The sequence below is a fragment of the Coturnix japonica genome, chromosome 2, assembly GCF_054131305.1.
Source record: "Coturnix japonica strain WE chromosome 2, WE-NBRP24, whole genome shotgun sequence".
NCBI classification, from domain to species: domain Eukaryota; kingdom Metazoa; phylum Chordata; class Aves; order Galliformes; family Phasianidae; genus Coturnix; species Coturnix japonica.
This window is the reverse complement of record NC_140664.1, coordinates 98,634,086-98,650,422: the sequence shown is the minus strand read 5'-3', so window position 1 is coordinate 98,650,422 and position 16,337 is coordinate 98,634,086. Positions and strand designations below refer to the sequence as shown.

General features: G+C 41.7%; 1 protein-coding gene across 5 annotated transcripts in view; it reads left to right on the top strand.

Annotated features, from left to right (window-relative positions):
- The window catches only part of FBXL2 (F-box and leucine rich repeat protein 2), a 70,149-nt gene that overhangs the window by 18,022 nt on the left and 35,790 nt on the right, over window positions 1-16,337 (top strand). For 2 of the 5 annotated variants that reach the window (XR_014943615.1, XM_032442427.2), the window contains exon 1: window positions 10,131-10,323. The exons of 2 other annotated variants lie outside the window; for them this stretch is intronic. Coding sequence is in view for 2 of the 3 variants with exons in the window: in XM_032442427.2 (XP_032298318.2) it covers window positions 10,267-10,323 (57 nt within the window). In the remaining variant the exon portion in view is untranslated. Of the gene's footprint in view, window positions 1-10,123; window positions 10,324-16,337 lie in introns of those variants that run through there. One more of the 5 variants, XM_015854169.3, reaches the window with a different exon arrangement.

Genomic DNA, 16,337 nt, shown 5'->3' with positions numbered 1-16,337 from the left:
GCTTTATGTCTCAGAAGGTTTATAAAGGCTAAAGTTCATAACTAATGAAGAAAAAACTATAGGTAATACTTATCTCAGATGAAAGTTTTACCTATGCTTACCATAGGCTTTTAAAATTCTACAATACTCTTAAAAGTTTTGGATACGTAATGCAAAACAAAAAGTGAACAATAGTAGTTACACATAAAAACAAGAGTCAAAAGATCTGTTCTTCTTTCCTCCATTACAGAAAAAAAAAAAAAAAAAAAAAGGAGGGGACCTGCAGTCATATATTTAACAAAATCCCAAAGAAGTGAAATGGAAATGAAAGCTCAATTTGATTTATGTAATGAGGTCAAATTCAGAATGACATTTTCCAGTTTTTTATAGCACATCTTATGTTTCCCCCTTCAGAATCTTCCTTGGCTTACAGAAGACTGGAGTATCTATTGATTATTCCACAAATCACAAAACCTTAAACAACATGACATTAAAATACTTGAGCCATGGAAAGGAAAAATCAAACAGACCATATTGGAGGTTCTACATCAATCTTCACTCTTGATCTAACAATTCATATGTGAACATACACACTCTAGTGTTCTTGACACCCTTGCTGTTCTGGACACAGGGTCCTTTTCTCTCTAAACAGCGTTAATACAGAAAAATGCATCTGTTGTGAAGATACATTCTAACACAATACAGACTCTGTACAGTACTTTGGCATTGTTCTGGATGAAAAGCATTACATGCACGTAAGCTATGTTATTACAAAAGAAAACAACAAGAACAACAAAATACAATTAGGGAGATTAGAAAGTGTGAAAGAGAAAAGGAAAATATGGGTTTTGAAAGAGTATTACTGGGAAGTAAACATTTTGTCATCCCAGGCTTTGAGTGCCATGTAATTGCCAGCGTGAAGTAGCTGCTTATTTTACTGATCATTGAAAAATAAATTCTCTTTGTGTACATGGATGTTCTGCTGTACTTTGGAATTAGCTACAATCTGTGGCTATCAAAACACAAGCAATGATCTATTTTCCAACAACATGCAGAAAGGGCCAGAAGGTTGAACCAAAATCAGTACTTACTCAATTATCTACCATCCTTCTTTCTAAAGGTCTCAATATCTTCTTTGGAAATTTCTCCTCTTTTAAAACTTTTGACTTAATTGTACATGGATGGATGTTATATACAGAATCTTTATGGGTACGCACCCCCAGGTTGGGCACAGATTGGATACATTCATTGGATTTCTGTCTGTTTTTCTTCTGGGCTTATAGTGAGTGTAGTCTTCAATTCTGTTGATCTGCATGTTGCCTGGAGAATTGGTTTGTTTTGAAGTGAGGTTGGTTTACCACCTTGTCATGTAAATGCCATTCAACAGTGCAAACAGCACATTATTTGATTTGGCTTATTCATGTCTTTCAACTCCCCAGTGTTATGCTCCAGTAAATTTTACCACAGAACCTTTGCAACAGGCGTATTCCAGGCATCAAAGCATAATCTTGTACAAATATCCTCATGCAAACATCTTGCTTCTCAGTATCATTTTGTAGTCCATTTCTGTAGCACAGAGTGGTCATTCTTGCTGTAAAGTGTCCTCTTCTTTGAGCTCAGGAACAAACAAAGAACATGAGTACAAAAAATGTAAATGGGTAAAGTTAGAAAACAGAACTGATAACACAGTTTTAGCCAGTGATTTCAGATTCCATGATGTGCAACAGGAGTGTAAAATTAAAAGATACTTCAGCAAATGATTGGGGGCGGCAGCTCAGTCTCCACATTGGAATGCTCAGTAAAAACAGTCCTGCCTGAAAGAGTAAGAGCCGGCACCTAATATTCATATTGTCCATGGACTGCACTTACACTTCCCTTAGTGGTAGATGACATTTGGGTTTTTTTAGGAACATCCCAGATGATTTGTTTGCCTTCTGTCTATGAGTGCCAGACAGAACAGACCGCAGCTGTGCAAGTGAAGACCTCTCCATGCACAAGGTATACTTAAACTGTACTAGCACAGAACATAAAATGTTCAAGGACTTCCAAGGAAGTTATAAGCCATGCCTTGACCCACTGAGTCATGTGTCAACTTTCCAATGGACTTGAAATCAGGACAACATTGCCCCTAGATTAACTGAGGTACTGGTCCCATTCTCTAGCTATGAAAGATTTGCACTACTTGGGGTGCTCTGTATGTGTGTTTGGTCTAATTCTGGGGAGCCTATTCCTGCAAAGAATATTCTCCAAAAAATTACAACAGCATCATAATACCTGTACCAAAGAAGTATGTATTGCAGTGGATGACCTCCATGAAAATATACAGCATTTCACTGATAGTCTGCAGAAATCTCTTGGGATTGCTTGGTTGCTTTCTGCATCATATGAAGAAAAAAAAAAATTAGAAGCATAAGTCACATTATGCATTCTTGAACTAATTTCACTGATGTCTGTAAAATTACAGTGGAGATTAATTTAGTTCCGTGCCAAGGAAAGAAATTGTTAAAAATGAAGTTATGGATTTGTGGCTTTTTTTGCCTGATTTTATTTTTTTGGTAATGAAAAGACACAATAATATATTCTGTGTGGATCTATAAATGGTCTTAATAACATATCAAATCTGAAATAAACACAATCCACCTTTCATGACTTTTAATGCCTTTCACTGGTGTGCTTGTTACAACAGATAATTGTAGAGTTGTCATGAGGATTTTGTCACCATTTATTGTAAGCCAAAATAAAATTTATTTTTAAATCTAATGTATTCAACATTTAAAATACACTTCCTACATAAAAATACGGAGATTGTGGAAATTCATTAGAAATATGGTCTTGGCATTGTTTTTGCATGTTTTTCTATGTTATTGCACACTTTTTTGGATGTGTTATGGTATTTCCAATCAGCCATTAGTAATAGGTTTAGCAGTTGTTTCAACCTCTCTTAAAATTCTTGTTCTCATTTTTATTCCATAGAAGGCAATTTAGGCATCCATCTGCAAACACTTGCTATTTGAAGCAATGCTTGCTATCATTAATAGTCCTTGTGAAAGCACAGTAGCAAGTACTTTACCAAGTAATGGGAGTCTGGAGGATTGGAGCTTAGGTTGCAAATGTTCACTTAATTTTGGGAGGACATTCAAGCAACCCATGTTTCACACTACAAGTGCATTCCATGTTCTGTAACTCCTGGTTTCTATTTCTGTCACTGCCTCTGATCAGCTGTATGTCCTTGAACATGTGCCATGCTCTCACTATGCTTCAATTTACCTAGATTTAGAACAGAAATAAAAACTGTCCCTGGGCATTTGAGAACATAATGCCTCATTGGGTAATCTGAGAACTAACTGTGCCAATGACAAAAGTACACTGAGGTCTTCAGTAGAAATGCATCCTTTTGAAGAGCCCGTGAACAGCAGAATTTTCAAAAGGGATTTATTCTCCTCTTCATTTCTAAGAGGGCATCACATCTGTAACTCCTACTTACAGTTTCTGTAGCAGCAGTATTTACAGGTCCCACTCAAAAGCCCATGAAACTAAAAGATGTTCTGGTAGCATTAATTTTTGTACTTCATTTTGTCTGGGTAACTGTGTTTATTTAAGGAATTTCAGGTTCCTTATATGGTCAATAGGAGACAGGTGGATAAGTTACTTCTTGCAGGTAATAATAAAGGGAATATGTTCTAATTTAAGCAGCTAATGTAGATGCATAAAACTCACTTGTATCCAAAACTGTGCAGTGAAACAACTGAATAAAAACAAAACAAAAGCCTCATGCATTCAGTTCAAATCAGTAATTTGGAAAGTTATAGTCTCTGAAAGGATCAAGGAATCTAAAGCAATCAGAAAACAGCATCAAATAAGCATCAATGCTATCTCTTCACTACTGTGTTCTAACTTTTTGTTGGTGAGCCAGATGAGAAGGAACTCTCTTCATTTAAGTCTTTCCCAAAGTCCAGTATTTCACAATGTTTACCTTTTCAAACAATCAAACGGATTTTTTTACACTAAAGAAATCATAAATAAGAAATATATGATAATGGAAATGGCAGAGATATAAACTATCCGTTGTATTAAAGCAAAAGCATGTATTCCAAATTGAGAGAAGTCAGACATACTTCTAAATCGTTTGGTCACAATCATTTTCATTTCCCATTTGAAATTCTATTATTCATATTCTCTACTGCCTTTATCCAACCAAACACCATTCAACTTTCTGCCTGACAAGACAAGACAGATTCAATGACTTTTAGCCTACCTGGACAAAAATTAACTTTATTTTAAGGCTTTTATTTCACGTTTTCAAACTATCGTCATTAGAAAATGAAACAACTGAGAAGGAATTTAAAGAAATTCTTAACAGTAAATTTCATTGATATTTATGACACAGGTAGAAGACATTTAGACTTGTAATAAAACACCACCCCACTTGCCAACTTTATTTGCAGTCACATGAATTTTACTTCAGTGACTTCTTATTCCTCTAATTGGCACTTCAATTTCTGAATACAGCTCTAAGTCAAAATATACTAGGCCACAGGGGAAGGCAGACCTGGTCAAATAGTTAACACCAGTCTGTACTACATGAAAAGCTAGGCTGTATCTGTGCAGTGTTGATATACACATTCAACAGCAGTTAAGCGATTGTTCCATGTCCTTGTCAAGAATGTAAGTCAACTTTCCAAACTTTTATCAGACTAGTTTTCCCAAACAAGTATCTTCTAATGGCAAATGCGATTGACATTTCAACACTTCTTCAAGTATAAGTTAAATTGAAAGCACCTACGCAGAGGTTCTTCTGTCAAAACTGTACGGCAAATGAAAATGTGCTCTGAAATTCTTCAAATGTACCACATTAGAAGAATCACAGATACAGAAAATTCTGGATTTGCAGGTGGAGAGATTTCTGTAACAGCTCTCAGATTTCATGCTTGCTGAGCTACTTTAGTAAATGAAGATAACTAACAACATAAACCCTTATAGGACAGGTGTCATGGCTTATCAAGGTCTCACATACAGATATCAACAGTCAAACATTACTATTTGAGTGACTGTGGTAAAGTTCAAAGACTGTTATATCTGGTTCAATCTTTGTTCTTTGTTTGTATAAAGTAATTAACTTGCAAAAATTCACTAATACAAAAGTAAGTTTAAAAGCAACTCTGAATTTATCTGAGATAATGGAAACATACAACAAGGACCAATCTTGACCTCTCAAAACTGAAAAATAAATAAATGAAAAGATGCTGAGAATGCATTATAACAAATTTGCCACACACTCTCTTTTCTGACTGAAAATGATGTCTGAAGACAACACAGTGATCGTCTACTGGACTCTCCATTTTGTCAACATCTTCCTGACAATCAGGACACAAAACTGGTTACAGTACTTCAGAAGCAGTCTCACAAGCATTGTAGAGGGTATAATTGCATCCCTCAACCTCTCTTGTTAAAGCAATTTTTGTTGCTGCCAGAGTACACTTGTCACTCGTGTTCATTTCACTGTACACTAGAATGCCTGGGTGCCCTCCTACAGAGCTGCTTTCTAGCCAGCCAGCCTCCAGCCTGTGTAATCATGGATGTTACTACATCCGAGATGTAGGACTTTGCATTTTCCTTTGCTAAATGGCCTGAGATTCCTGTAAGCCCATTTCCACAGCTTGCAGAGTTTCCTCTGAATGACTGCCCCATTTGCCAGCATGTTACCTGCTCCTCGCAATCCAGCAATGAAGTGGTTGAGGATGCATTATGTCACTATGCCAGGATGCTATGAGAAAATGTGTAGAAGGCTGCACTTAAGAGTCACTGTTGTTCCCCCCATCTGTCGTCATTTCATCCTAAAAGACAGTCACGTCACAGTGGTCAGAGTTCATCTGCTGAAAGTTTCATGTCACCTTGCTGTTCCTCATGTGGCACTTTCCATGAGAACTTCTTCCATAAGTTTTCCAAGGACTAAGGTGAGACTGACCAGTCTGTGGATCCCTGGACCTGCCTGCTTGCTTTGAAGTTCAGTGTAACATTTGCATTTTTCCAGTTTTCAGGGACCACACTTGACAACCACGATCTTACAAGGATGACAGAGGCCTCAAAAAGACACTGCTCACCTCTTCCAGCACTTTTGGAGAATGCTCTTTATTTCTGAGTATTTGTGTATGCACAATTTACTTAAATAATCCCCAGCTCAGCAGTCCTCTACTTTTAATATTTTGTACAAAGAAAATGTTGTACATGACCCACCTACTTCAAACAAATTGAACTTACCTAAGTATAAGTGATCTGCCACTCCTGCTATGATATTCAAGATAGTGAGTACTGTGAGTAGCTCCCAATGACATGACAATTCTCTTCCTCATTGACAGCCCCATACCACCTGAGTGCTGCTCAGGTCCCTCGCAGGAAAGAAAATCATAAGAGTTTGATGGGTACTACTACATGGGTAGTCAATCCTACCACTACTACCCAAATGGCACTCGGTTCTGGTATACTCAGATAAAGATCTGCTCACTTCCCTCTACTTTCTTAAGTAGAAAAGATCTTGACAGCTGATTTATTACTGTTAACATTTTGCTGAGAGAAGCCAGCAAACCAACAAATTGTCTGAGTAAGGTAGGATATTCCCAACCTACGACTAGTGCACAACTAGCAGCATAAAAGCAACTTGTAAGAAGACAGCTGTACCATGAAGTATAAATCGTGGCACAGAGACTGTATGTGCTGGTGCTCTGCTCAAGGAAGGAAAACAATTTGGGAAGTCTCAGTGCATGAGTCTTGATGGTACAGCAAATGGAAGGCTATGTCAGATGTTAAAACACAACCCATATATGCTTTAATGTGAACATGTATAACACACCAACCAGAAAAGCATCCTAGAAACATGATATTCCCCCTGACCATTTTTACTTGTAATGCCAATTAGTAGATATGGACCTTCTTGTTGCAATCATTTAACTGAAGAAAAGATGAGCTTCAGATCCAGTGTAGTAGTTTCAAAAGTTAACCATTTTCCTTCACTTATGGTCAAAGCTGTTCATGGATGAGTTAGTTATGTTAACAAGATCCTTAGTGAGGATCTCTCCTCTTCAGCAGTCTCGGCACAAATTTGCTTGATGAGCCTTTGAAGTCAGCTCTACTAGCCTTGGGTATGCTGTGGAAGCAAGAGTTGTAACAAATGGCAGGGAACTGCTGCATCCTTAATTTGTGGTGCCTGATATCTGGGACCTATTCTCATTTGACTTGCATAAAAGGAGATAGGAAAAACAGAAGGAAAAGACAAGTGATTACTTTGCTTCAAACCAAGTTCCTTCAGCTAGTGAGGCAAATTCCTGGAAAAAAAAAAAATTCTATGCAAATTTCTAAGCATAAGCCCACTGCTAAGAATACCAAGCCAGTTCTAGACTCAAAGGCAATCAAACAACCAGTGTAGAGGAAACTACTGCATGGCAAGTTTTTTCCTGCACTCCAAATACTCAGTAACTGCAGCCTGGCAAGGCTGGGAAATCTTCAGTGGTTAGGGACTAAAGTTGGGGAAAGAATGAATGAAATGGCTGGAATTCAGAAATAAAACTCAGTCTGCAACACCAGGCTATTCAGTTGTTGCAATGGCTTTCTAGAATCTGAAAGTCTCTTCTGGGCTGCAGAACCTAACAGCACAGAGGCCCCAAAGCTGTTGTTTAGGAAGAGCAAGACCCCCAGAATCAACCCCCTCTGCTTTAAACCCTTACAGTCTCTGAAAATTAGCCCACCCTCTTATAGCTGACATTTGTTCATTTTCCATGGCAAGTACTTAAACCATTTTTTATTTGTTTTAAGTTGAGCTGCTGAATACACTTTCGTACCTTATGAAATTAAAAGACATCAGTAATAGCTCAGTCAATCAGTCATTCTAGAATGACCAGAGTGAGGCATTAGCTAAAAACCTGATCATTTAAGAATGATAAAATTCGAGTTGGATGGAAATTTTCAGATGAAACCCTTTTCCATCAACAAGCGCTGCAGTGCATCGGTTGAAAACAAGACACTAAGTGTGGATATATTCTCTTCACACTTCAAATGGGGATGCTGAGACATTCCACAGATGGCAAATGAAGAAGACAGACCAAGATGTATGCACATTTCTGAAGGCTCCTTCCACAACTAATTGCTTGTCTGTCAGAACTGAAACCTGTCTAGAGGGTTGGGTTGTTTTTTGCTTTTTTTTTTTGAGTAAGCTTTTCTTGGGCTGAATTTTCAAGTTATATCACAATGCAGTTCAAAAGGAAAAAACAAAAACAGTCCAGAAAGTCAGTAGGTGCAGCACAATATCATCATGAGTTGGTCTGGATCCAAAGATAAGAGATATCAGTCTCTCATATCCTAAGCATATTCATAGGTGGCAAATACATAACTGCCTTTTCTTTCTTGAGGGAAGAAACAAGGAGTTTAATGTGAAGCAGTGGGATTTAGAAACTGCTAGCCTAGGCCTCCTGCAATTCAGCCGAACGTGTCCGAATTGTTTATACATATTTCACATTTCTGAGGCTTTCTTCCCTGCTATACAAACCAGATCAGCCGTATGTATGAACCGGGTTATTCTCTGAAATCTGGAGAGCAAGACAGTAGGCCCAGAGAAGTGCCAACAAATGGTATGTGTACACACCAACTATTTCCCTGCGGGTTCTGAGAAAGGGCACTTTCCTAAGAAAACATATTTTGCTGTTAATCAAAGCAGAATGTTTCATTTCTAAAAGGAATGAAGGCAGCTCTTTCCAAACAGCAAACTTGTGTTTTTTTTTTTCTACAACGGCTGCTTGTCTTTTGGAAGATTGGAGGTTGCACCAACAGAAAGCAACGCCTGCTGGGACAGGCAAAACTGGGGGGCAAAACCTACCTCACAGAATCACAGAATCACAGAATTGTAGCGGTTAGAAGGGACCTCTAGAGATCATCGAGACCAACCCCCCTGCCAAAGCAGGCTCCTTACACCACGTCACACAGGTAGGCGTCCAGGCGGGTCTTGAATATCTCCAGAGAAGGAGACTCCACCACCTCCCTGGGCAGCCTGTTCCAGTGCTCCGTCACCCTCACTGTAAAGAAGTTCTTCCTCTCATTCATGTGGAACTTCCTATGCTGTACTTTCATCCCATTACCCCTAGTCCTATCCCCACGCACTACTGAAAAGAGACCAGACTCACCACTATGGCTCCCACACCTCAGGTATTTATAAACCTGGATCAAATCCTCTCTCAGCCTTCTTTTCTCAAGGCTAAACAGACCCAGTTCCCTAAGTCTCTCCTCATAGGGGAGATGCTCCAGGCCCTTCACCATCTTAGTGGCCCTCCGCTGGACTCTTTCCAACCTCCTTGATGTTGTGTGCGGTATTGTGACTGCTGAACAGATGTAACCTGAAAGTATTATTGGCAACACCATACTTGGCTTTGAGCACGGTTTTATGCGGTGTTCACACACACGCGTTACTTTATCAAGAGCTCAGCTTCCTAACAGGAGAGCTGCAGATCCCAACTTGAGGCTGAGGGAGCAGCCCACCGGTGACACCTATACCACCCATAGGCGGGAGGGAGGAGCCGCGGAGCCGGGCGGGGGTTGTGGGAGGGCGGTGCGGAGCGAGGCCCCACGGCGCAGGGGCGGTGTCGGTCACGTGTGTTCGGGCGGCGGCCCCGCCCCGGCTCCGGCGGAGGCAGCGGCGGCGGTGCGCGCGCGCAGCCCTTGCACCTGGCGCCGTCCTCGGGACTCCGCGTCGCCACGACAACCGGCCTCGCCGCCGCGCCTCTGCCATGGTGAGCACAGCGCGAGGCCCGCGGGGCGGAACGCGGCGCCTCAGGGACTCGGCCCGGCCGCTGCGGGCCCAGGGCGGGGAGCGGCGGCGCGGCAGGTGGGGGTGCGGTGGGCTGCGGTGTTCGCTATGCGTGTGGCGCAGTGGTTAAGGACACCACTTTGCAACGCTGGAGGCCCGGGTTCGAATCCCCCCTGTGGCGCAAGTGGTAGAAGTGCCGCTCTGCTACACAGGGCTCGAATCCCGGGGGTTGGACTCGATGATCTCTAAGGTCCCTTCCAACCCGCACCAGACTGTGATACTGTGTGTGAGAGCTGTGGGTGCGTACGGAGCAGCGGGCGGGGGCTGGAGTTGTGTGTGTGGAGGGGCACGGGAACGGGCGGTGCCCGTGGTGGTGTGTGTGTGCGTGAGGAGCAGCGCGGTGTGGGGGCACCGACAGCGGCGTGTACGCGCTGGGTGTGGCCGCGGCTGTGCGTGCTGCACATACGTGTGTGTGTGTGTGTGTATGTGTGTCCATCAAGATGCCTAGCGGATCGATGCGTATGCGCAGGTGGATCTATAACCACAACATAGCTGCGGTGTGTATGCGGTGCGAACCGGGCTTGGCTGCGTCGCTGCGTGTGTTGTGGGGTTGTGGGGTGAGGCGGTAGCTGCGTGCAGCAGGTGGCAGGGAGCGGAGACCGACCTGGTTGTGCTTGGGGAGGGTGTTGGCAGCATCCGCAGCTTCATGGCTTCAATTATAACTTCGGTGTCTGCCGCCTGATCGCTTTGCAGTGGTGGTTGCGTGCGGGGAAGGCTGCCAGCCTTTCGTGCGTGGGGCAATGCGGTGTTTTAAGGCAGAAGGTTGGGTTTATGTGGGTGATAGCGATAGTCCTGTTTGGGGTGGAGTGCCAAACCCTATGGAAGCACGCAGGGATACCCCTGTAGCGGTGTAGCTTGACTGTGCCTATTATGTTTGCACAAAGGAATGTTTGTGCTCTTTCTGTCTCTTCCGTGCCTTCCCTTCTGTTCCCTTCCAGTATGTTTTGAACCTGAGCAAAACAACCTTGAGAAGCGAAACGTGAGGTGGAATAATAATTTGGGTGGCCAGTACTTGCAGCGCACCTCCCTGTAGTGTTGTGTTTTCAGAATAGACACATTTGATCTGCAGAGGATGTAGGAAATATCTGTTGCTACAAGGAATAGCAAATGCCAGTGAATGTGGCTGTAGGTGGTGTGGTGTTGGTGAGATGATTGTGATATGACTCGATGACGTCCTGCTTTGCATTGGTTTTCCATCACATGTGCTGTGTGGCTTCTCTGATGTGGAATACCTGCAAGGGCGGCTTAATAAAAACAGATTTATTTCATGTTACAGATATGGAAACAAAAAAAAAAATGTATTTTATAAAGTGTTTTTACAAAATAACTAAATATTAAGATGCAAAAGAGATTCATTTTGACCTGTTAACACTAGAGGTTTCAGTATAGGAAGCATTGGTGATTCTACAAATCAGAAGGACCATGGGCTTATTGCTCGCTTATTTTGGTAGCAGACTGGAATAGAAGACTGATTTAGTGATCTTTGTTAAAATTAGAGGCTACGTGGGGTTAGCAGATGTGGAAAGTTGAAACTGAAGTCAGATTTTGACTGAAGCATAGCAACTATTTTTAGGTTAATGGAGTAAAGTAGTACTAATCTTGGCACTGTGACAGTATTGATCTGCATGCCAGCAGAAGGCTATACATTAACAGTACTTCAGCTGTTTTGTCAATTAGAAGCCAGAATAACAGCATCAATGTCATCATAAATTACCAACCTGTCTAATTGTTCTGGTAATATTTCTCCTGAATTCAGAAACACACTTGAAAGGGATGTGCTAAGTATGACAAAACCATATTAAATTGTGTAATCGAAGAGTTCTTGCTCTGAGTTCAAACAGTAGCCTGGAGCTAAGTTCAGGCAGTAGCCACAACACTCATTTGCCTTCTTTCTAATAACCTTTTCAGGAAGGTGATTGGTATACTCCATAAATGTATTTTTTTTTGTTTTATGTTCTAGCATACTCCAAAAATGTTAGAACTTCTGATCCTTCTTGAGCAACATCTATTGAGAGACTTGATTTGAATGTGGCAGGATTGGAGTCCAACCTTCTGTCTGAGCTTCTGCAAAACAGCTTTCCCACTGGAACTTTACATCATGTGGTGGGAAACCTTAATTCTTTATGAAACTTCAGAGGTGAACACAAATAGTGATTTCTTGAGGTTTTAAGGATGCCATTCTTATGTTAGTCATTTTGAAGTCACAGAATCACAGAATTATCAAGGTTGGAAAAGACCTAGATCATCTAGTCCAACCATTACCAATACTTCCCAGCTAAATCATATTCCTCAGGGCCACATCCAAACGTTTCTTGAACACTCCCATGGTCGGTGACTCCACCACCTCCCTGGGCAGTGCATTCCAATGCCTGACCCCCCTTTCTGAGAAGTAATACTTCCTAATGTTCAGCCTGAATCTCCCCTGGCGCAGCTTAAAACCATTCCCTCTAGTTCTGTCATCGATTACACGAGAGAAGAGGCCAACCCCCAGCTCACTACAACCCCCCTTCAGGAAGTTACAGAGAGCTATAAGGTCTCCCCTGAGCCTCCTCTTCTCCAGGCTGAACAATCCCAGCTCCCTCAGCCGCTCCTCATATGGCCTGTGCTCCAGACCCCTCACCAGCTTTGTAGCCCTCAGTCAGTATGTACTGTTATAAAAGGAAAAGATATAGATCACTTTTCTAAGGGATAGAACTGGCAGCACACTTGGATTTCCTCTGTCAAATCCATGTTTATTTTTCAGGATCAAAAAATTACTTGCCTGTTTTTGTTGACTTTTAAACTCCTTATTCTCGAGCTCAAATGGTTTTTACTTATGGTCTGTTGAAGATCAAGTTTTTCTTTGAGTGATTTCTCTAAAAATACACCATGAATGTCTGTAAATCTGAGCCTGGTGTTATTCCCCAAGACTGCATGGAACCGAGTGGATTATTTTTTCGAGGCAAAATGAATTTGGATCACAGAGTCCCTGTGAATGATGCTGTGGTGGAAGCTGCCCTAGTATCAGTTTCAGTGCTTTTGATTAGAGTTATAGAATGAACTGAATGGTCAAAGGAAGGTGCCTTTCTCAGCTATTTTGAACTTTGCTACTTCCACTTGAATCTCCAATGCTTAAAGAGGGATTTGTCACTTATTATCTAACCCGCTCAAGAAAAGCAAGCCCAGAGTCTGTAAGCTACATGATTTTCCCAACTCCTTTTGCTGTCCTGTCAACGCTCTTCAGTCTCTTGAGTGATTCCATCTGGGTTGTTATCTTTGCTTTGTAGAAACCACTGTACTTTTGGAAGAGGAGGGCAGAACTGGGAATGTGCTCCTTTCTGTGCTTGCCCGTTTTTGATTACTTAGAACCACAAGCTGCTGCTGTGTGGCCTACAAGAAAGTGCATAATGGCAGCAGCAAGGTATCAAATGGTAAAATATGGGCTGTGATTCATGGTATTCTCTTTCTCTATCCTAGTGTTCTCCTGTCTTTTCCTTCAGACAGAAAGAGATGGTGAAATCTATTTTCAGTGGGCTTGATTACTTTGAACTGGTTACTGAGTATGTTCTCTAAACTGAAATCAATAAGGAGACGAGACGTCAAGTCATCAGAAATGTGAAACTCTACCAGCATGTCATGCTCTTCTGTCATCAGAAGCTGAAATTGAGGTCAGAGCTTCACTGAGGAACGGTGTTTCCAAGTCATGACTGGATGTAGCTATTACCTGAATATTAACAGTCACAATGTCTGTGTGCGTAGTTCTGAGAACAGTCTATCATCTACTAAAGCAGAAGCATCAAGCTTGTTTATTTCTGAAGAAATTCAAGAGCTGTTAAGTTTGGGCAAATAGTAACAACTAAGTGAACATCCAGCTTTCCCTCTAAACCTCAACTGCTTTCCTTCCCTGTAGCAGTTTATGTAGCGTTTCCTTTGAATTCAGTTGTAATTGCCAGACGTAATCTTGAAGAAGTGCGTAATTTCATCTCTTCCAACTGAAAACTGTTATTAATTACAGATTATATATATGATGTGTGCAGTAGCAACATATCTTGTGTCTTTATTTTCTCCTTCATACTCTGGGGAGACTGTCTGGCGGAGGTTTGCTCTTCATAATAAAAATTTCACACTTGGTGCTAAGAAAAACATCAGTTCTGACATAGTGTTTATGATGCAGATCAAGCACTGCTTTAAAACAGCTTTGTAGAAGCTTTAGAGTCATTTCTGTGATGAATTACATCTTCTAATATAATATTGAAAAACAGTTATGCTTGAGGGGGGAAAAATCAGTATTTAAAATTCCTCTCAAAGGTGTTTAGAGATTCTGCTTCAGCCACACAAACAGAGCTCAAGCCATAGCTACATTTACAGTGTGAACTGGTGTCACTGGCAATAGAGTTGGCCTTTCAGATGTGGGTTGTGTGCTTGGATGGAGAACTGTATCAGTCCAGACCTGAGAGGTGTAAACTGGGGGAATGAACCTGCAGAAGAATTCCTAGGTTTATGCGCTGCTCTCCATTGCACTGCGATCAGTGTATTAGTTTGTAGGTTAAATACTGGAGACTGGGAATAAAACTAGCCATATGTACGGCACTAAAAGCAACTAGAGGCTGGAGTGATGATTCAGAACAGGAATTTTGAAAGATGAACTCCTAACGGCTTTGATGAATCTGTGATTGGATTAAATTTGGGTGGCTGAAACAGAAGGGCTGTCCACAACCAAATATCGCTCTATTTAAGCAAATAGGTAACAGCTTTTCTCTCACGCTAATTTTCCAAAAATGGATCGCTGTATGAATGTCTAGAATGTTTATTACAGCACGATTCTACAGAGTGTGTGAAACCAAGAGACTGTTTTTGCCACAAGATGAATTTTAGTGTGATTGCACAGTCCATATGAATGATGTGTTATAATTCATCTCAGTCTTTCTGCTTAGAGATTCAGAGTTACTTGAATGTTCAAGTAGAATCATAGAATTGCTCAGTTTGGAAAAGGTACCTTTCTCAGGTTTTTCATCCTTGGGACTTATTGCATTTGAATCTATTTAATGTTGGAGAAGAGTTTATTGCTTACCTGCTCAAGAAGAAGGCACTGAATCTGAAAGATACAGAACCTAAAATCCATCCAGCTTTATGATGGGCTACAGTCAACAACTGTCCATCCACTTCTTATTTTCTGCCACAGATCTGTTGCCTTCGAAATCTACAAAGCAGACAATCTGGGTTTCCCCATGTTCTGTTTTAACAATCAAATCTGAAGATTACATCACCTGAAGGCTTTATTTTTGAAGGAATAGCCTATAAATGCTTCATCATATGCTGTTTTTGTTTGGAAATCTATAATCTTAAAAGAGGAGTAATGAGGAAGAAAGCAAAATGCAGTCTTTAAAGTATATTATGAAAGGGGGGAAAAGACAAAACAAACAAAAAACCAACAAACCCATCACCAGCAATTATACAAACAAACTACCTGAAGGAAAGGTTTGCCAAGAAATGTCACAGCACCTTAAATAATGGAGATGGTGAGACAGCAGATCGTGCTGCTGTTCTTAATATGTGGGGCTAATTCAGAGGATTGCTCTCTCTTTGGTGACTTTCCAGGAGAAAAGGCAGGTCTTGCTTAAAAGGATAGTGAGCTCAGCTGACAGGTTTGGGTAACCTGCTTATTAAGCCTTAATATTCTGACTGTGCACAGTAATTAAGCCATACTCTTAAAAATGCTTGATAGTTCTAAGTACATTTGGCCAGAAGTGGCTGGAAAGGGTTCTGTCGGCTGCTTGGTTAACTGAGAAGAAGGTGGGGGACACAAGGCAGCAGATGGGTTAACCTCAGGCACCTTCTTCTCCCGGCAACAGGGCATCTGAGTTGGGGTGGCCAAAGGCTTTGAGGTGGAGTTGTGGCCGCAGAGATGAGCGCTGACCTTCATCTGCTACTCAGTGAGTACAGGGCCTTGCAAGAGCCATTGTGCCCTCCAGTAAAATGTCAGTGATGTGCTCTGAATGCCAGTGCAGAATGATGGCTTTTCTGGAATAAAACCAAGCAGTAAAGCAGGCAGTGTGGCCAGCTGCATCTGCCTGATGAGTTTTATTATATTGGACAGAGCTTGCTCTGGGGAAACTTTGAAAGGAGTATGGTCCTTATGGGCAGCCCTGGGACAGTGATAAGCACTGGGGAAGGACACAGATTCCTGGGTATGTTTCATCTTGATCTGTGAAGGTGAGTTGTAATTGTTCATAGAACCAACACGAAAGGCTTTCATGTGAGCTGTTGTTTTTGATCAGGACATTTGTCACCCTTCTGGAAGGGGATCCAGTCGGCATCTGGCAGTGAGGAGGAAGCCGAAGGGCAGTGTGATGTGCTCTGGGGAGAGTGGGTAGCTGCCATGGGAAGCAGCATGGCTGGGGTGTAAGAGTGCATAGAGTCGAAGCTGGAGGCAGAGCACAGTGAGCAGCTGTAGCATGGCAGGAAAAGCCTGGAGGGGAAACGGTGACTGTGTATTGAAATAAAAGGCTCTGCTGTAGGTGGCAGTAGTTGG